General features: G+C 46.1%; 1 protein-coding gene across 1 annotated transcript in view; it reads left to right on the forward strand.

Moving 5' to 3' along the window:
* The window catches only part of LOC120040347 (serine/threonine-protein kinase ULK4-like), a gene marked incomplete at its 3' end in the record, with an annotated part of 134760 nt that overhangs the window by 96569 nt on the left and 17227 nt on the right, over nt 1-20964 (forward strand). Inside the window, exons 33-34 of the mRNA XM_038985535.1 lie at nt 8647-8813; nt 17658-17750. Of these exons, the coding sequence (XP_038841463.1) occupies nt 8647-8813; nt 17658-17750 (260 nt within the window). The remainder of the gene's footprint in view (nt 1-8646; nt 8814-17657; nt 17751-20964) is intronic.

The following is a 20964-nucleotide window of genomic DNA, read 5'->3' on the forward strand; positions in this document are numbered from 1 at the left end:
TATCTGTTTCTCTGAGGGGTTTATTCAGACCTACAGTCAAGTATCTGTTTCTCTGAGGGGTTTATTCAGACCTACAGTCAAGTATCTGTTTCTCTGAGGGGTTTATTCAGACCTACAGTCAAGTATCTGTTTCTCTGAGGGGTTTATTCAGACCTACAGTCAAGTATCTGTTTCTCTGAGGGGTTTATTCAGACCTACAGTCAAGTATCTGTTTCTCTGATGGGTTTATTCAGACCTACAGTCAAGTATCTGTTTCTCTGAGGGGTTTATTCAGACCTACAGTCAAGTATCTGTTTCTCTGAGGGGTTTATTCAGACCTACAGTCAAGTATCTGTTTCTCTGAGGGGTTTATTCAGACCTACAGTCAAGTATCTGTTTCTCTGAGGGGTTTATTCAGACCTACAGTCAAGTATCTGTTTCTCTGAGGGGTTTATTCAGACCTACAGTCAAGTATCTGTTTCTCTGAGGGGTTTATTCAGACCTACAGTCAAGTATCTGTTTCTCTGAGAGGTTTATTCAGACCTACAGTCAAGTATCTGTTTCTCTGAGGGGTTTATTCAGACCTACAGTCAAGTATCTGTTTCTCTGAGGGGTTTATTCAGACCTACAGTCAAGTATCTGTTTCTCTGAGGGGTTTATTCAGACCTACAGTCAAGTATCTGTTTCTCTGAGGGGTTTATTCAGACCTACAGTCAAGTATCTGTTTCTCTGAGGGGTTTATTCAGACCTACAGTCAAGTATCTGTTTCTCTGAGGGGTTTATTCAGACCTACAGTCAAGTATCTGTTTCTCTGAGGGGTTTATTCAGACCTACAGTCAAGTATCTGTTTCTCTGAGGGGTTTATTCAGACCTACAGTCAAGTATCTGTTTCTCTGAGGGGTTTATTCAGACCTACAGTCAAGTATCTGTTTCTCTGAGGGGTTTATTCAGACCTACAGTCAAGTATCTGTTTCCCTGAGGGGTTTATTCAGACCTACAGTCAAGTATCTGTTTCTCTGAGGGGTTTATTCAGACCTACAGTCAAGTATCTGTTTCTCTGAGGGGTTTATTCAGACCTACAGTCAAGTATCTGTTTCTCTGAGGGGTTTATTCAGACCTACAGTCAAGTATCTGTTTCTCTGAGGGGTTTATTCAGACCTACAGTCAAGTATCTGTTTCTCTGAGGGGTTTATTCAGACCTACAGTCAAGTATCTGTTTCTCTGAGGGGTTTATTCAGACCTACAGTCAAGTATCTGTTTCTCTGAGGGGTTTATTCAGACCTACAGTCAAGTATCTGTTTCTCTGAGGGGTTTATTCAGACCTACAGTCAAGTATCTGTTTCTCTGAGGGGTTTATTCAGACCTACAGTCAAGTATCTGTTTCCCTGAGGGGTTTATTCAGACCTACAGTCAAGTATCTGTTTCTCTGAGGGGTTTATTCAGACCTACAGTCAAGTATCTGTTTCTCTGAGGGGTTTATTCAGACCTACAGTCATTTAATTGTCGCGAGCCATTCATCCTATTACGTTTCACTATGGCAACTGAAGCTTTCTGTTGAGATCTGGATAGCTGAACTGTAAAGGACAATGTCCCGCCTGTCTGCTTTTCTGCCTGGTGTTTAGGCCATTCACCACAGTAATTATATTGTCCGCGGCATAATGCAAGGCATTGTGGAGATATTTCTGAGTTATCTTCAGAAATGCAGAGTGAGAGAAAGAGAGAGAGAGAGAGAGAGAGAGAAAAACAGAAACACTGACAAATGTCTCCTTCCAAAAAGCCTGGAGTGGTAAACACAGATAAACAGTCTTGCTGCCTCAGGTCACCACACAGTCAAAACACAACACTTCCAGAAGAACCTTGTCGTTCATGGAGAGGCTTGAATATAGCCACACACACACACTTGTACTCTACCCACACAGGCCTTTTCCAGCGAGCCATTCATTCTCTAGTACGGCCTTTGTGTGTTTCTCAGCAGGCAGGCAGATAGACAGACAGACAAACCGATAGACAGGCAGGCAGGCAGAAGGGTTGTTGTCAGGTACTCTCATTAGCATGGTTATAACCCCTCCCATTTCCAGGTAAAAGACACTCTTAAAGGCCTCCCGAGTGGCTCAGCGGTCTAAGGCACTGCATCGCAGACCCAGATTTGATCCCAGGCTGTGTCTCAGCCGGCTGCGACCGGGAGACCGATGAGGCGGCTCACAATTGGCCCAGCGTCGTCCGGGTTAGGGGAGGGTTTGGCCGGCCGGGATGTCCTTGTCCCATCGCTGTCTAGCGACTCCTGTGGCGGGCCGGGTGGAGTGCACCCGGCCCGCCACAGGAGAATTGGGAAACGAGACCCGTAACATATCTCATGCAAATCACAACAGTGAAAAGGAACAGTGACAACTAAAAGAAATCCACAGACAACCTAAACCTACCATCAAACACTTTAGGTTTATTGTCAAACACACTAATGGGTGGGGTGTGGGGTGTGGGGTGGGGTGGGGTGTGGGAAATGGGGTAATGGGGTGTGGGAAAATGGGGCTGAGCTGGACCCAAGGAAAGAAATCATAAATATCCCAAAACCCCTAAGCTAGACTTACTGGGTAAAGAACAGCTAGCTAACTAACCAATAAAATACAGTGGGTGGTCCGCCCAGTTCTAACTAGGGTATTTATTCGCCCAAGGGCGACTTGGCTGGTTATCCCCTTTTCCCACCAACCAACCAACAATAATACACAACAGCAGTACATACTCACATGATAACAGACAATGTGAGATGTATCCGCACAAACAAACTAAACTGTGGGGTATGAAAGAATATGTGGTCTTCAGCAAATCGAGAGGGAGAGAGAGAGAGAGAGACACTGGGAAAACTACTGACTGGGTTTTTAAACCAAGGGAAAAGGGATGTGATTGGGTAAGGGAAACAGGAGGAGGTGTGTCTTCAGATTGATGCGACTGATGACTGATGACTGCCACCTGTTACTAGGACAGAGGAGAAATACAAATACCCCCCAGGATACCTGTATCTGTAACAATACGCTGACACGGTCGCCAGGTGTACGGTGTTTGCTCCGACACATTGGTGCGGTGGCTTCCGGGTTAAGCAGGCATTGTGTCAAGAAGCAGTGCGGCTTGGCGGGTCGTGTTTCGGAGGACGCATGGCTCTCGACCTTCGCCTCTCCCGAGTCCGGGAGTTGCAGCAATGGGACAAGACTGTAACTACCAATTTGATATCATATAATTGGGGTAAAAAGCAAAAATACAAAAGCAAAAAACATTCTTATTAAAGAAGAGCCTTCCTATAGGGAGAGGAGCGCTGTTGAAGACTGTTTTGTATTATTATTCATCATCAGGATATTATTCATCAGAATGGTTCACCACAGTACATTGAATATGGACGCCACTCTCACTGGCCCTCTGTCCGTCTGTATGCCTTTCTCTGTCTCCTCTCGCTCACTCTCCCCCTCTCTCTATTTCACTCTCCCCCTTCTCTCTCTCTCTTTCACTCTCTCCCTCTCTCTCTACTCCTTTCATCATTTCCTCTGAAGCAGCACTAATGCAGCCATCCTGCCGTAGCCAGTTTGTTGAGCAATCAGACAATATCTGCCCAACATTGAGTTAATTTTTCTGAGGCAAATCTATTCGGAATATATTTAAGCCTAGTTCTTTTCTGAGGATTTTTGTACCGTCCTTCACATTTTATTTATGTATAACTGGGAGTTTTTTTTGACTGCATGGTTTATTGTTGTTCGGTGATTTTTGTCAAGGTGAAATCTGCTGCTCTTTGTATTCCAGATGACACATAATGATGTATCATATTATCACTGTCATTCTCCCTTGGTAGGTGTACCTATCTATTGAAAGCCGGATGGTTCCACTGAAGACAGGTGTTTATTGTGGAGAGAGCGTTGCTCTCAGATGGCAGCACAGGGTTCGACTAGCTGCCGGGATCCGGGGTGACCGGTCAGACAGAGAAGAGCGCTCTTGAGAAACTGTCTGAAAAGGTTATTCTGTCTTTAAAGACAAAGCAGATTGTTCATACACTCTTAATATTTCAACAAGGCATGGCAAATAAAGCACTAGACAGGAGAAGGCAAAGGTTTTGTGTCAGCGGAAAGAGATGATATCTTTCTGTAGTAATTGGGATGGAGGAGAAGTATGATTTGTAACTCAGTGATATAACTGTATCATACAGAATGTCTGGAGGGGCATCCTCCATGTGCAAAAAGCACCCAGTTCGCATTTACGTTTTCTGTCATTATTAGTCTATTTTCTAGCATAATTTTGCTACCAATGGCAGCATCTTGAGGTTTATATATGATCTAATATCCTGTATAGATCATACTGGAGGAAGTAGCCCATCAGTAGGAGAGAGCTACTCTCTGTGATGTATCATAAAGGGCCTTCTCTCAAGGCCTGAAACTGGTTCATGTACTTCATCAATGGAAGAGAAGTGCAACTTCACTTTAAGTAGAGTGAGTTGTATTGAGGCCTTGTAAAACACCAGCTTGTACTTTAAAACTCTGTGTGGTGGAGCCATTGGTTCTTGGTATTTATGTCCTCTGGGACCAGCTAAAGCCTCTTGCTTGTGTTCCAAATGGCACCCTATTCCCATAGGGCTCTGGTCAAAAGTAGTGCACTATATAGGGAATATGATGCTATTTGGGACACATCCCTTGTTTGATCCTCTTCATCTTGTGTGTGTTGTGTTTTACTCAGGTCTGGTCATCCTTCATGCTGTGTGTGTGTTGTGTTTTATTCAGGTCTGGTCATCCTTCATGCTGTGTGTGTTGTGTTTTATTCAGGTCTGGTCATCCTTCATGCTGTGTGTGTTGTGTTTTACTCAGGTCTGGTCATCCTTCATGCTGTGTGTGTTGTGTTTTACTCAGGTCTGGTCATCCTTCATGCTGTGTGTGTTGTGTTTTATTCAGGTCTGGTCATCCTTCATGCTGTGTGTGTTGTGTTTTATTCAGGTCTGGTCATCCTTCATGCTGTGTGTGTTGTGTTTTACTCAGGTCTGGTCATCCTTCATGCTGTGTGTGTTGTGTTTTACTCAGGTCTGTTCATCCTTCATGCTGTGTGTGTTGTGTTTTACTCAGGTCTGGTCATCCTTCATGCTGTGTGTGTTGTGTTTTACTCAGGTCTGGTCATCCTTCATGCTGTGTGTGTTGTGTTTTATTCAGGTCTGGTCATCCTTCATGCTGTGTGTGTTGTGTTTTACTCAGGTCTGGTCATCCTTCATGCTGTGTGTTGTGTTTTACTCAGGTCTGGTCATCCTTCATGCTGTGTGTGTTGTGTTTTACTCAGGTCTGGTCATCCTTCATGCTGTGTGTGTTGTGTTTTATTCAGGTCTGGTCATCCTTCATGCTGTGTGTTGTGTTTTATTCAGGTCTGGTCATCCTTCATGCTGTGTGTGTTGTGTTTTATTCAGGGCTGGTCATCCTTCATGCTGTGTGTGTTGTGTTTTATTCAGGTCTGGTCATCCTTCATGCTGTGTGTGTTGTGTTTTATTCAGGTCTGGTCATCCTTCATCCTTCATGCTGTGTGTGTTGTGTTTTACTCAGGTCTGGTCATCCTTCATGCTGTGTGTTGTGTTTTATTCAGGTCTGGTCATCCTTCATGCTGTGTGTGTTGTGTTTTATTCAGGTCTGGTCATCCTTCATGCTGTGTGTTGTGTTTTACTCAGGTCTGGTCATCCTTCATGCTGTGTGTGTTGTGTTTTACTCAGGTCTGGTCATCCTTCATGCTGTGTGTTGTGTTTTATTCAGGTCTGGTCATCCTTCATGCTGTGTGTTGTGTTTTACTCAGGTCTGGTCATCCTTCATGCTGTGTGTGTTGTGTTTTACTCAGGTCTGGTCATCCTTCATGCTGTGTGTGTTGTGTTTTACTCAGGTCTGGTCATCCTTCATGCTGTGTGTGTTGTGTTTTACTCAGGTCTGGTCATCCTTCATGCTGTGTGTGTTGTGTTTTATTCAGGTCTGGTCATCCTTCATGCTGTGTGTGTTGTGTTTTATTCAGGTCTGGTCATCCTTCATGCTGTGTGTTGTGTTTTATTCAGGTCTGGTCATCCTTCATCCTTCATGCTGTGTGTGTTGTGTTTTACTCAGGTCTGGTCATCCTTCATGCTGTGTGTTGTGTTTTATTCAGGGCTGGTCATCCTTCATGCTGTGTGTGTTGTGTTTTACTCAGGTCTGGTCATCCTTCATGCTGTGTGTGTTGTGTTTTACTCAGGTCTGGTCATCCTTCATGCTGTGTGTTGTGTTTTATTCAGGTCTGGTCATCCTTCATGCTGTGTGTGTTGTGTTTTATTCAGGTCTGGTCATCCTTCATGCTGTGTGTTGTGTTTTACTCAGGTCTGGTCATCCTTCATGCTGTGTGTGTTGTGTTTTACTCAGGTCTGGTCATCCTTCATGCTGTGTGTTGTGTTTTATTCAGGTCTGGTCATCCTTCATGCTGTGTGTTGTGTTTTACTCAGGTCTGGTCATCCTTCATGCTGTGTGTGTTGTGTTTTACTCAGGTCTGGTCATCCTTCATGCTGTGTGTTGTGTTTTACTCAGGTCTGTTCATCCTTCATGCTGTGTGTGTGTTGTGTTTTACTCAGGTCTGGTCATCCTTCATGCTGTGTGTGTTGTGTTTTACTCAGGTCTGGTCATCCTTCATGCTGTGTGTGTGTTGTGTTTTATTCAGGTCTGGTCATCCTTCATGCTGTGTGTGTTGTGTTTTACTCAGGTCTGGTCATCCTTCATGCTGTGTGTGTTGTGTTTTATTCAGGTCTGGTCATCCTTCATGCTGTGTGTGTTGTGTTTTATTCAGGTCTGGTCATCCTTCATGCTGTGTGTTGTGTTTTATTCAGGTCTGGTCATCCTTCATGCTGTGTGTGTTGTGTTTTACTCAGGTCTGGTCATCCTTCATCCTTCATGCTGTGTGTTGTGTTTTATTCAGGTCGGGTCATCCTTCATGCTGTGTGTGTTGTGTTTTACTCAGGTCTGGTCATCCTTCATCCTTCATGCTGTGTGTTGTGTTTTACTCAGGTCTGGTCATCCTTCATGCTGTGTGTGTTGTGTTTTACTCAGGTCTGGTCATCCTTCATGCTGTGTGTGTTGTGTTTTACTCAGGTCTGGTCATCCTTCATCCTTCATGCTGTGTGTTGTGTTTTACTCAGGTCTGGTCATCCTTCATGCTGTGTGTGTTGTGTTTTACTCAGGTCTGGTCATCCTTCATGCTGTGTGTGTGTTGTGTTTTACTCAGGTCTGGTCATCCTTCATCCTTCATGCTGTGTGTTGTGTTTTATTCAGGTCGGGTCATCCTTCATGCTGTGTGTGTTGTGTTTTACTCAGGTCTGGTCATCCTTCATCCTTCATGCTGTGTGTTGTGTTTTACTCAGGTCTGGTCATCCTTCATGCTGTGTGTGTTGTGTTTTACTCAGGTCTGGTCATCCTTCATGCTGTGTGTGTTGTGTTTTACTCAGGTCTGGTCATCCTTCATCCTTCATGCTGTGTGTTGTGTTTTACTCAGGTCTGGTCATCCTTCATGCTGTGTGTGTTGTGTTTTACTCAGGTCTGGTCATCCTTCATGCTGTGTGTGTGTTGTGTTTTACTCAGGTCTGGTCATCCTTCATCCTTCATGCTGTGTGTTGTGTTTTACTCAGGTCTGGTCATCCTTCATGCTGTGTGTTGTGTTTTATTCAGGTCTGGTCATCCTTCATGCTGTGTGTGTTGTGTTTTACTCAGGTCTGGTCATCCTTCATGCTGTGTGTGTTGTGTTTTACTCAGGTCTGGTCATCCTTCATGCTGTGTGTTGTGTTTTATTCAGGTCTGGTCATCCTTCATCCTTCATGCTGTGTGTTGTGTTTTATTCAGGTCTGGTCATCCTTCATGCTGTGTGTGTTGTGTGTTTTATTCAGGTCTGGTCATCCTTCATGCTGTGTGTGTGTTGTGTTTTACTCAGGTCTGTTCATCCTTCATGCTGTGTGTGTGTTGTGTTTTACTCAGGTCTGGTCATCCTTCATGCTGTGTGTGTTGTGTTTTACTCAGGTCTGTTCATCCTTCATGCTGTGTGTGTGTTGTGTTTTACTCAGGTCTGGTCATCCTTCATGCTGTGTGTGTGTTGTGTTTTACTCAGGTCTGGTCATCCTTCATGCTGTGTGTGTTGTGTTTTATTCAGGTCTGGTCATCCTTCATGCTGTGTGTGTTGTGTTTTACTCAGGTCTGTTCATCCTTCATGCTGTGTGTGTGTTGTGTTTTACTCAGGTCTGGTCATCCTTCATGCTGTGTGTGTTGTGTTTTACTCAGGTCTGGTCATCCTTCATGCTGTGTGTGTTGTGTTTTACTCAGGTCTGGTCATCCTTCATGCTGTGTGTGTTGTGTTTTACTCAGGTCTGGTCATCCTTCATGCTGTGTGTGTTGTGTTTTACTCAGGTCTGGTCATCCTTCATGCTGTGTGTGTGTTGTGTTTTACTCAGGTCTGGTCATCCTTCATGCTGTGTGTGTGTTGTGTTTTACTCAGGTCTGGTCATCCTTCATGCTGTGTGTGTTGTGTTTTATTCAGGTCTGGTCATCCTTCATGCTGTGTTTGTTGTGTTTTACTCAGGTCTGGTCATCCTTCATGCTGTGTGTGTGTGTTGTGTTTTACTCAGGTCTGGTCATCCTTCATGCTGTGTGTGTGTTGTGTTTTACTCAGATCTGGTGGAGGTGGTCTGCAGGGTCTTCAGCAAGGCAGCCATCCTGTACGTGGAGAGAGAGGAGAGGCCTGGGAGGAAGAGTAGCCATGATCTCCTGTTGTCTCTACTGGACACTCTGCACAATGTACTGACCAGCACATCCAGAGTGGTGCGCATTGCACTCCAGGTATGCTAAACGTACAGTATCCAGGGCTGCACAATTACTCCACTTCACATCGGAATCATGTGTAATATCCATTTCGCAAGAGATCCATATTGCATGCAATACCTTGAAGCACCACTCAGCCGCGTGTAACGTCTGTTTTCATCGTTTATTCTGTTTGTCGTCTCTCTCCCTTTCTCTTGGGGCTGCTTCCCACACATACCAAGCCCCGCCCCTGTCACTCAAGCCGCACAGCTCCTCCTCCTTCCTGTTAGAGTCGTTCTATGTTTGCACAGCTCCTCCTCCTTCCTGTTAGAGTCGTTCTATGTTTGCACAGCTCCTCCTCCTTCCTGTTAGAGTCGTTCTATGTTTGCACAGCTCCTTCTCCTTCCTGTTAGTCGTTCTATGTTTGCACAGCTCCTCCTCCTTCCTGTTAGAATCGTTCTATGTTTGCACAGCTCCTCCTCCTTCCTGTTAGAATCGTTCTATGTTTGCACAGCTCCTCCTCCTTCCTGTTAGAGTCGTTCTATGTTTGCATGCTGCTCTGTTAGGTCATTGCAGTCAACAGATTGTTTCTAACAAGAACGATGCTGCTTTTCACTTTGCGTCTTAATATAAATCATTCTATTTCTATGATTCCAACAGTTCACTCAAGGGTTTTGGTGTATATCGCATGTCAAATCGCAATATTTGGTAAGAAAATCGCAATTTGATTTTTGGCCCATATCGTGCAACCCTACCTGTATCCATAATCTATTTTTGAACAGGCCGGTGAAGTGTGTGTGTGTGTGTGTGTGTGTGTGTGGGTGTGTGTGTTAGGGATCCCCATTAGTCAACACTTCTTACAAAAACAAGTAGTGATGAAGTCGATCTCTCCTCCACTTTGAGCCATGAGTGATTGACATGCATATCATTAATGTTAGCTCCCTATGTACTTTTAAGGGCCAGCCGTGCTGCCCTGTTCTGAGCCAATTGTAATTTTCCTAAGTCCCTCTTTGTGACACCTGACCTACACGACTGAACAGTAGTCTAGGTGCGACAAATCTAGGGCCTGTAGGACCTGCCTTGTTGATAGTGCTGTTAAGAAGGCAGAGCAGCACTTTATTATGGACAGACTTCTCCCCATCTTAGCTACTGTTGTATCAATATGTTTTGACCATGACAGTTTACAATCCAGGGTTACTCCAAGCAGATTAGTCACCTCAACTTGCTCAATTTCCACATTATTAATTACAAGATTTAGTTGAGGTTTAGTGAATGATTTGTCCCAAAAACAATGCTTTTAGTTTTTGAAATATTTAGGATTAACTTATTACTTGCCACCCATTCTGAAACTAACTGCAGCTCTTTGTTAAGTGTTGCAATCATTTCAGTCGCTGTAGTAGCTGACGTGTATAATGTTGCAAGTGGCATGTCATTAGTAAAGAATGAAAAAGTAAGGGGCCTAGACAGCTGTCCTGGGGAATTCCTGATTCTACGTGTATGTGCGTGTGTGCGTGCGTTGGCGGAGGGCTTGAGTGTGTGTAGGGCACTCAATGTCCACCTATCACATCTAGGTGACTCACAGTGAGGAAGTAGCTATATTTGTGGCGTACAGCAGGTCAGCCACCAGGGGGAGACTCGTCAAGGCCTGGTGACAGACGGAGAATACATCACGAGGCGATGGCTCCATCTGCTGGACGTGCCAGGTCTTGACGGGCTCTCCGGCCAGGACTAATTGGGGCTGATTGGGGATTGGTGAGTAATCAAGGGCTGATTGCTCACCAACTGTACAAGTCGCATAAAGTTGCCAGAAGGGCAGCACACAAGGGAGAGACTGGGGGAGGAAAGGACTCCCGTATAGTTGTGGACGGTACCAGAGGTAACAGGAGGAAGTTCAGTTTTGATCCCCACAGGATACAGCAAGACCCGGAGCCCAGAAGACGGTATCCTGGAGAGGGTCTCTTGGGGGAGACCTATTCTTTTCTTTTGGACTTTTATTTTAATAAACACCTTTGAAACTGAGCTAATCCTACTCTGTCCGTGTCTGATCTGTGTAAACATTTTGACCCAACCCCCTGGTCTGCCACAAGTGGTGGAGAATGCAGGCATTCTGATAACGTGGTCAGATCAGGGTTGACGTTTACACAGCATCAGCATGGACGAGTTGATAGCTCAGTTCATCCGGGCCCAACAAGCCCAACAGGCGGTTCAGGAACGAACGCTGGAGGAACAGTGGCTACAAAACGTCCACCTCATTGAGGAAATTAGGAAGCTACAAGGAGGATCGTCTACTGAATCACATCCAAACAAGTTTTTAATCAAGCTAACAGAAGATGACGACATCAAAACCTACCTCAAATCAAATGTTATTTGTCACATACACATGGTTAGCAGATGTTAATGCGAGTGTAGTGAAATGCTTGTGCTTCTAGTTCCGACAATGCAGTAATAACCAACGAGTAATCTAAACTAACAATTTCACAACAACTACCTTATACACACACAAGTGTAAAGGGATGAAGAAAATGTACATAAAAATATATGAATGAGTGATGGTACAGAACGGCATAGGCAAGGTGCAGTAGATGGTATAGAGTACAGTATATACATATGAGATGACTAATGTAGGGTATGTATACCTCTGTATATTTGAACAGACAGCACTATGGGAAGGATGGCCAAGGCAGAAGTGGGCCAGTCTACTGGCCCCGTTCCTCTCTGGGAATGCCCAGAAGGCGTATTGGGACCCGAACGATAAACAGGCGGCTAACTACGACAGACTCAAACGGGAGATACTCAGCCGCTACGGGTACAGCCTGGCCCATCGGGATCAACTATTCCACGACTGGAGGTTCGTAGCCGACGCATCCCCCCGAGCCCAGATGAGCGACCTACTGCGAGTCACCAGGGGGTGGCTCCTAACCGATGTATCCACCCTCTCCATCCTAGACAAAGTGGTCCTGGATTGCTTCCTACGGGCACTACCCCACGACATGAAGAGGGCAGCGAGTCTATGTGCGCCCCAGACCTTGGAGGGCCTCCTGGAAGCAGTGGAGATGCATCAGAACACTCAGGCCCTGCTGAGTGGAAGCCGGGCCGAGTCAGCGACATGTTCGAGGAGTCGGAAGGACAGACCCACTGCTGTGTACCCCGAACCGACAGTCGGCAGGGCCAAGAGACCACAAACCCGTGGAGAGACGGCTGGGGTAGGGCCAACCCGCCACCGACGACCCCAGGTAGATGGAGACCAAAGAAGGTGTTTTGAGTGTGGCGCCTGGGGGCACACTGCCTGGAATTGCCCGGCTCGAGAGGAGTCGATGCCATCAGCAAGCCCCGGAGGCGAGGTGGGTCACGCAGTGAACTGCGTCACCTCCTGTTGGGCACACCACGAATCAACTGCACCCATGGTCCCGGTGAAGGTTGACGGACACGACACGGAAGCTCTATTAGACTCCGGAAATATGGTTACTCTCGTAACCACGAGCCTGCTGAACCAGGATACTAAACGTGGTAGGGAGATGTCCATTTCCTGTGTTCACGGGGACACAAAGCGGTATCCAACCGTATGAGCCAACATCGTGACGACACAAGGGAACTGCCAGATGATGGTGGGTGCAATAACAGAGTTGCCGGTACCTCTCCTACTGGGACAAGATTGTCCGCTGTCCGCGGCCCTGTGGGGGCACAAGCTGAGGAAGAAGGTACGAGCCGACCGAAGACGAGAGCGAGGACGACCTATCGCCTGTGCGGCCCGGAAGCAAACGGTTGATCAACCTGTATCTACGCGTCCGGAGTCGGAGTGGGTGTCGGAACCCGACCCGCCTAGGGAACCACGGGAGGAAGAGCCCAGACTCCCCCTCCTTGATTTCGAGGGGCCAGTCGAGACACCCCCTTGGGGCCAACTGAGGGGACAATTCGGGACAGCCCAGTGGGAGGATCCTAACTTGAAAGCCGCCGCAGCTCAAGTGATAGCGGTGGATGGACAGCTACTTCCGGGGGTGAGTGACTGGCGATACCCCCATTTCCAAATCAAGAATAACCTTTTGTATCAGGGGGAACTTCAAGAGGTATTGTTGCTGCCCCGACGGTACGTGGGAACTGTTCTTCAGCTGGCCCACCTGTTGGGGGTGCACCTGGGAATGGAGAAGACCCGGGAACGGATCGCCGCCCGGTTCCACTGGCCCGGGATGAGGAAGGCCGTGGAATATTACTGTCGCAGCTGCCCGGAGTGTCAAATGACTGCGCCAAAGGCATACTTCCGAAACCCACTGGTCCCCCTACCGATCATCGGGTTGCCCTTTGAACGCATCGCCATGGACATAGTGGGACCCCTGGTAAAAACAGCACGAGGACACCGGTACATCCTGGTAATAGTGGACTATGCCACCCGGTATCCTGAGGCCATTCCCCTACGGGCGGTATCCAAGGGAATCGCCCGGGAGCTGTTCCACCTCTTTAGCCGGGTGGGCATCCCGAACGAGATCCTGACAGACCAAGGTACTGAGTTTTAATCCCGCCTAATGAAAGATTTGTGTACTCTCCTGCAGATCAAGCAGATCCGGACCTCCGTCTTCCACCCGCAGACGGATGGGCTCGTTGAGCGGTTCAATAAAATGCTCAAACAAATGCTGCGGAAGGTCATCGAGCAGGACGGGAAGAACTGGGACCAGCTACTACACCACCTAATGTTCTCAATTCGAGAAGTACCCCAGTCCTCCACTGGGTTTTCCCCTTTTGAACTCCTCTACGGGAGGAGGCCAAGAGGCCTACTGGACCTCGCCAAGGAGGTGTGGGAAGCCCAACCGACCCCCTTACGCAGCGTGGTAGAGCATGTGGAGACGATGAGGGAGCGGATGACAGCCATATGGCCAGTCGTGAGGGAACATATGGAGAAGGTCCAATGCGCCCAAGCCCAGGTCTACAATCGGAGAGCCCAGCCCCGAGAATTCCAGGTGGGAGACAGGGTATTGGTCTTAATCCCCACGGCCGAAAGTAAGTTCCTGGCAACATGGCACGGGCCATACGAGGTGAGCGAGAAGCTGGGACCTGTCAATTACCGCGTACTGCAGCCGGGGAGACGGAAACCCCAACAGATTTACCACGTGACCCTGTTGAAGAAGTGGCACGAGAGGACAGCCTTGCCGTGTTATGCTCGAGACCCAGGATGCCAACGGTACCAGTGGTGGACCCGAGTAATGAGGACCTCGACCCAGCCCAGAAGCAAGAGCTCAGGGAGCTTGTCGATCGAAACACGCCGGTGTTCTCTTTTGACCCAACCCCCTAGTCTGCCACAATTTACAGTACCAGTCAAAAGTTTGAACACACCTACTCATTCAAGGGTTTTTCTTTATTTTTACTATTTTCTACATTGTAGAATAATTGTGAAGACATCAAAACTATGAAATAACACATATGGAATCATGTAGTAACGAAAAAAGTCTTAAACAAATCTAAATATATTTTAGGTTCTTCAAAGTAGCCACCCTTTGCCTTGATGACAGCTTTGCACACTCTTGGCATTCTCTCAACCAGCTTCACCTGGAATGCTTTTCCAACAGTCTTGAAGGAGTTCCCACATATGCTGAGCACTTGTTGGCTGTTTTCCTTCACTCTGCGGTCCAACTCATCCCAAACCATCTCAATTTGGTTGAGGTCGGGTGATTGTGGAGGCCAGGTCATCTGATGCAGCACTTCAAATCCAATTGTATTTGTCACATGTGCCGAATACAACAAGTGTAGACTTTACCGTGAAATGCTTACTTACAAGCCCTTAACCAACAGTGCAGTTCAAGAAGAAGATTTTTACGAAGTAGACTAAAATAAAAAGTAACACAATAAGAATAACAATAACGAGGCTATATACAGGGGGCACCGGTACCGAGTCAGTGTGCGGGGCTACAGGCTAGTTGAGGTAATCTGTACATGTAGGTGGGGGCGAAATGACTATGCCCAGGTAACAAGCAAACAGTGAGTGTACAAAAGGGAGGGGGGATCAATGTAAATTGTCCAGTGGCGATTTTAGGAGTTGTTCAGCAGTCTTATGGCTTGGAGGTAGAAGCTGTTGAGGAGCCTTTTGGTCCTAGCAAAGCACCCCCACACCATCACACCTCATCACCATGCTTCACAGTGTCTCTGAATGTCCTTGAGTGGCCCAGCCAGAGCCCGGACTTGAACCTGATTGAACATCTCTGGAGAGACCAAAAAAATAACTGTGCAGCGACGCTCTCCTTCCTAACCTAACAGAGCTTGAGAGGATCTGCAGAGAAGAATGGGATAAACTCCCCAAATACAGTTGTGCCAAGCTTGTAGCGTCATACCCAAGAAGACTTGAGGTGCTTCAACAAGTACTGAGTAAAAGGTCTGAATACTTATGTAAATGTGATATTTCCGGGTTTTTTTTTTTACACATTTTATAAAAACCTGCTTTTGCTTCATCATTATGGGGCATTGTGTGTAGATTGAGGAGGGGAAAACAACTATTTAATGCTGTAACATAACAAAATGTTGAAAAAGCAAGGGCTCTGAATGCTTTCTGAATGCACTGTATTTTATATATTTGCCTCTTCTCAACTTCCAGTAGGATGAGCAGTAAGAAGCAAATATATCTCATTGAAGTTCATCTTTTAGACACTAAGGATCCACAAGGTCCCCCACCCGAGGGACACTTCATTGTCTCCCACTGGCCCTCATTAGCTTTAGTTGTCCTCTACAGAGCCTTCCTCCACTTCCTGGTATACATATTTATGCAGCCCGGACATTGGGAGAGCAGAGGAGACGAGAGGAGAGGGGAATAACATAATGGAAATCAATTCTCTCACTGGAATGAAAAAATGCAAAGCTCATTAAAAGGGCTTCTGCACAAACCAAATTCATTTAGGTAATAATGATAAGGAAGGAAGAATATGTGGCCAGTGTCGTCTTCAAGTTGTCTCTCTCTCTCTCTCTCTCTCTCAGATTCACTCAGAATTAATATTTTAAATGGATGAGGAAGTTAATCGAGAAAGTTCTACATGCTTCACAATTAAGCAAAAGAAGAAGAGCTGAAAAAATAGCATGGAATAATAATCACATTAACTGCAGACAGCCAATCTTCCTTCCCAAAGTTTTGTGCTGACCGAAAAACCTGCTTAAAATAAGCCAGCAGTCCCTCAGAAGGAAAGAGAGAGAGGAGAGGAGAGGAGGGAGAGGACAGAGGGGAAAGGAGAGAAGGGAGAGAGAGAGAGAAAAGGAGGGAGAGGAGCGGGGGGGGGGGGGGGGGGGGGGGGGGGGTTGAGAAACCAGAAGAGAACCAGATGGAGAGTGTGTCTTTCAGTCTAACCCAACCAACCAGCAGAATGAGTCTGGGGGGGAAACAGAAGTTTGAAAAGGACTTGTTTGGTATTATTTTTATTTGTTCTACATCTATTTCCATCCACCAAAGGGAACAGCCAGTTTGTCATAGAAATCAAATCTACCTCCCAGGAGGTGCTTTTAATGACTGCTGTTAAGGCCTGTCATTTGTTTTAAAGGAGATTTGAAGATTTGAATATGTTAGTGTGAGTCTAGTGGTGCTACAGCTGTCCAACAGGACTAGTAATACTATTCTACTGTACTAGCCTAAACAACACTGTTACAGCTGTCCAACAGGACTAGTAATACTATTCTACTGTACTAGCCTAAACAACACTGCTACAGCTGTCCAACAGGACTAGTAATACTATTCTACTGTACTAGCCTAAACAACACTGCCACAGCTGTCCAACAGGACTAGTAATACTATTCTACTGTACTAGCCTAAACAACACTGCCACAGCTGTCCAACAGGACTAGTAATACTATTCTACTGTACTAGCCTAAACAACACTGCTACAGCTGTCCAACAGGACTAGTAATACTATTCTACTGTACTAGCCTAAACAACACGTTTACAGCTGTCCAACAGGACTAGTCATACTGTTCTACTGTACTAGCCTAAACAACACTGCTACAGCTGTCCAACAGGACTAGTAATACTGTTCTACTGTACTAGCCTAAACAACACTGCTACAGCTGTCCAACAGGACTAGTAATACTATTCTACTGTACTAACCTAAACAACACGTTTACAGCTGTCCAACAGGACTAGTAATACTATTCTACTGTACTAACCTAAACAACACTGCTACAGCTGTCCAACAGGACTAGTAATACTATTCTACTGTACTAGCCTAAACAACACTGCTACAGCTGTCCAACAGGACTAGTCATACTGTTCTACTGTACTAGCCTAAACAACACTGTTACAGCTGTCCAACAGGACTAGTAATACTATTCTACTGTACTAGCCTAAACAACACTGCTACAGCTGTCCAACAGGACTAGTAATACTATTCTACTGTACTAGCCTAAACAACACTGTTACAGCTGTCCAACAGGACTAGTAATACTATTCTACTGTACTAGCCTAAACAACACTGCTACAGCTGTCCAACAGGACTAGTCATACTGTTCTACTGTACTAGCCTAAACAACACTGTTACAGCTGTCCAACAGGACTAGTAATACTATTCTACTGTACTAGCCTAAACAACACGTTTACAGCTGTCCAACAGGACTAGTCATACTGTTCTACCCAGGACAAGACTTGCACTAGGTTCATCTCAGACCTCAGACATTATTTGGCAGATGTGATGAAACCTAGCTCAACACAGTGCGTGCTGCATGTTCGCCTGTTCGCCTGTCCGTCTGTTTGTCTGTCTGTCTCACCACCCTTCACTCATCTCTCTGTTTTACCTCTTTCCTACAGTATTGATTTCTCATTTTCTTTACTGCTGAGATGAAAACAATAACCTAGTGTTGTCAATCAACAGTTCTGATCTGAAGACAGTCAACTGATCTCTCTCTCTCTCTGTGTGCGTGCTGCTACAGGGAGCTGAGTCCCAGGGAGAGACCCAGGCTGCAGAGGAACTCCTGCTCATCAACAAACCTCTGACACAACTCACATCCCTGCTCATTCAGATGGTAAGACGTGTCTGTCTGTCTGTCTGTCTGTCTGTCTGTCTGTCTGTCTGTCTGTCTGTCTGTCTGTCTGTCTGTCTGTCTGTACCTGTCTGTACCTGTCTGTACCTGTCTGTCTGTCTGTACCTGTCTGTCTGTCTGTACCTGTCTGTACCTGTCTGTACCTGTCTGTCTGTCTGTACCTGTCTGTACCCGTCTGTCTGTCTGTACCCGTCTGTCTGCCTGTCAGTACTGTATGTGTGATTATTACAGTTTAAAAAACAGTAGTGTATTTATATAGGATATCCAATAATACTTATATAAGTTGATTGAAAAGTGCTGGAGCCCTCAGATCAAGGGGTTTGGAAGAGAGTGCTAGCCACTGCCAGGTAAATGCTGGTTCATCTTTGACAATATTATTCAACATGACGCAAATATGTTAGGAAAAAGTAATGATCCATTCCCAGTGTATTTTTGATGTGATTTATCCATTTCCATTCTAATTGAGTGTAGCTAGTCTTATGATAAAATATAAAATAGTCAGCTGAAATAATTCATTTGAAACAATATTAAATAACATTTTCATTGTCAGTCATGCCTTTTGACCAAGCCCCTGAAAACTTGACCTGTTGCTGATACAACATCATAAACTGAGTGGATTCTGAACGCATCATCAATAATGGACGACCCATTGTGGTTTAATGGTTTCTGCTGGTTCTGTGATATGAGAATCTATAGAAATAGATTTATGAATAATGATGACAGCGTCAGAGAAAGATGGCTCCTGCATTTTAAAATGAAGAGTTGGAGTTATTGGATAGATATTGCGTTACATACTTAATTGTATTATTAGCCCCATCATTCCACTGTGAAATAGGCTTTTTTTTTTAAGCATTTGGGATTTTCGCCAGCCTTCGTATTTCTCAAAATTATTTCTCATTCACTGCTAACTTTGGCCTTGAGGTTAGGAGAAGGTAACTCAATTTCATAAAGTACCAGGGGCCTGAATGATTGACGACTTCCAGTGGACAAGTTGTATCTGTTGCACATGGTAGCGCCACACTCCTACACAGTACACACACATAGCAAAGCAAAGAGTACACAGAGTACACACACACACACACACACACAGAGTACACACACACAGAGTACACACACACAGAGTACACACACACAGAGTACACACACACGTACACATACACACACGTACACACACGTACACACACACACATACACACACGTACACAAACACACACACGTACACAAACACACACACGTACACACACACGTACACACACACGTACACACACACACACACACACACACACACACACACACACACACACACACACACACACACACACACACACACACACACACACACACACACACACAGAGTACACACACACCATATTGCCTCCCCCCTAGAGTACCTCTGGTTCACCATACTCTCAGTTGGTATTTCTGAGTGAGTGAACTGAGTGAACACACACACATAGGAACACTCTGCAAGCCTCCCCTCTGGCCATGTAAATCACACAGATGGCATAGGAGAACAGACCCACTGGGAGGGCCTTTTAAACGCTTTATGCCAGCACGCCCCGTGGTGCTGCATGGAGCCCACTCTGGGTTTACCCCTGGCCACAGACACGCAGACAGCCTGTACCCAGGCCCAGGCTTCATCCACCTCCACAGCCCCAGTCTCAGCCCCAGCCGAGCTGTCCCTCTGAGCCGTAGGGGAGTGACTCAATCTAGCAGCCCCCTGCCTGCCTGCCTGCCTGGCTGGCTGCACCCACCCACCCACCTCCCTCCACCACAATCACTACCACCACACAGTACACCAGCAGCCCAGACTGCTAGCCTTGTGTCAACATATTTCTGCATAAAAACAGTGAGCTGAGAGCATGACAATGTGCCTGCCTGGAAGTCAGCGACCTGCAGTTGAACCACACTCAACTTCTGTCTGAACAGGCTTCTGTTTGACTGGGGCTTTGTTTGTGTGTTTGTGTGTGTGTAAATTAATACATTTGTTATGGGGAGGGGGAGTATGTTGTGTCATTATGGGGGGGGGGGGGGGGGGGGGGGCTGAACAGAGTGTGTCACAACAGGGTCTGAAACACAAACCTGCTCTCGGTGACCTCCACTTGTGGTCTGTCACAAACAGATTGCACACTAAAAACAGCCATGACTTGGAAGGAGACAACCAAACCTCTGATCAGTGTTATACTGCTGATATAACCCTGCCTCTTTTTACAGCGATAGCAAAGGATTTTATGGGAATTTATGCAAATACATACAATTTAGCATGAGCTCCCAAACTCTGTGCCTGATATGCAATTTTACAGTGGCTGTAAATTAACATTTGCTCCGCATAATGAAGAATGTTTATGAATAAATCTAGCCCTTCACCAGCACAGTTCATCAAGAAGACGTATGTGTTTTGAGGCAGAGAGAGGCCTTATTGAGCACATGTTAAATGCAGACTTCAACAACACAGGCAGGTGTCCTAGTAAATACACCTCAGGATCCCTCTCAATGTTACTTACTGACAAAGAACTGGAGTATGGCTGGGAGAGTTTGGGTGTGTTTGCGTCTGTGTGTGCGTGTGTGCATTTGTGAGTGAGTAAATGAATACATTTGTTGAGGGGAGGGGAAGTATGTTATGTCATGATGGGAGCAGTACTCTGAGGGCAGCAGCAGCACTCTGAGGGCAGCATTAGAGGGCAGCACTGCCACACGTCAGTCCACTAGTTGCTCCCCTCTCCTCTTTCAGCCCACTTTAATAGCTTTGATTTCATGCATTGGATTCATTGCATGTTATTTCTTATCCTTCTTTAGATGCATCTACTACCACTGTTGAGTAAACAGGATATTGATGTAAAGCCTGCTGAGCAGGTGTTAACTCTTGTCTATTTTGACTTGGTATTGGCATCTGAACAATACTATCAGCACAAGACTGCACAGTGAGACTAAAGAGCCTTTCAGTGGTGGGTTTGGCTTGCGCAGGGAGTTTAGAATGCCGGGCCTTTTGGGATAGACCTGGGGGCGGGCTCTTTCTGGATCATTGTTTGGGATTTCGGCATTCGGCTTGTGCTGAGCGGCGGCCGGCGTACAAAAGAGGGGCAGGATTAGGCCCTCTCTGCGCCCCTGGCCCCTTAGCCCCATGGGACTGAGGCTGAGTGGAAGAGGGCAGCAACGGATCAGCGGTGAAAGGAGCCTAAACCCCCAGTGATTACGC

The sequence above is a fragment of the Salvelinus namaycush genome, unplaced genomic scaffold, assembly GCF_016432855.1.
Source record: "Salvelinus namaycush isolate Seneca unplaced genomic scaffold, SaNama_1.0 Scaffold343, whole genome shotgun sequence".
Taxonomy (NCBI): Eukaryota; Metazoa; Chordata; class Actinopteri; order Salmoniformes; family Salmonidae; genus Salvelinus; species Salvelinus namaycush.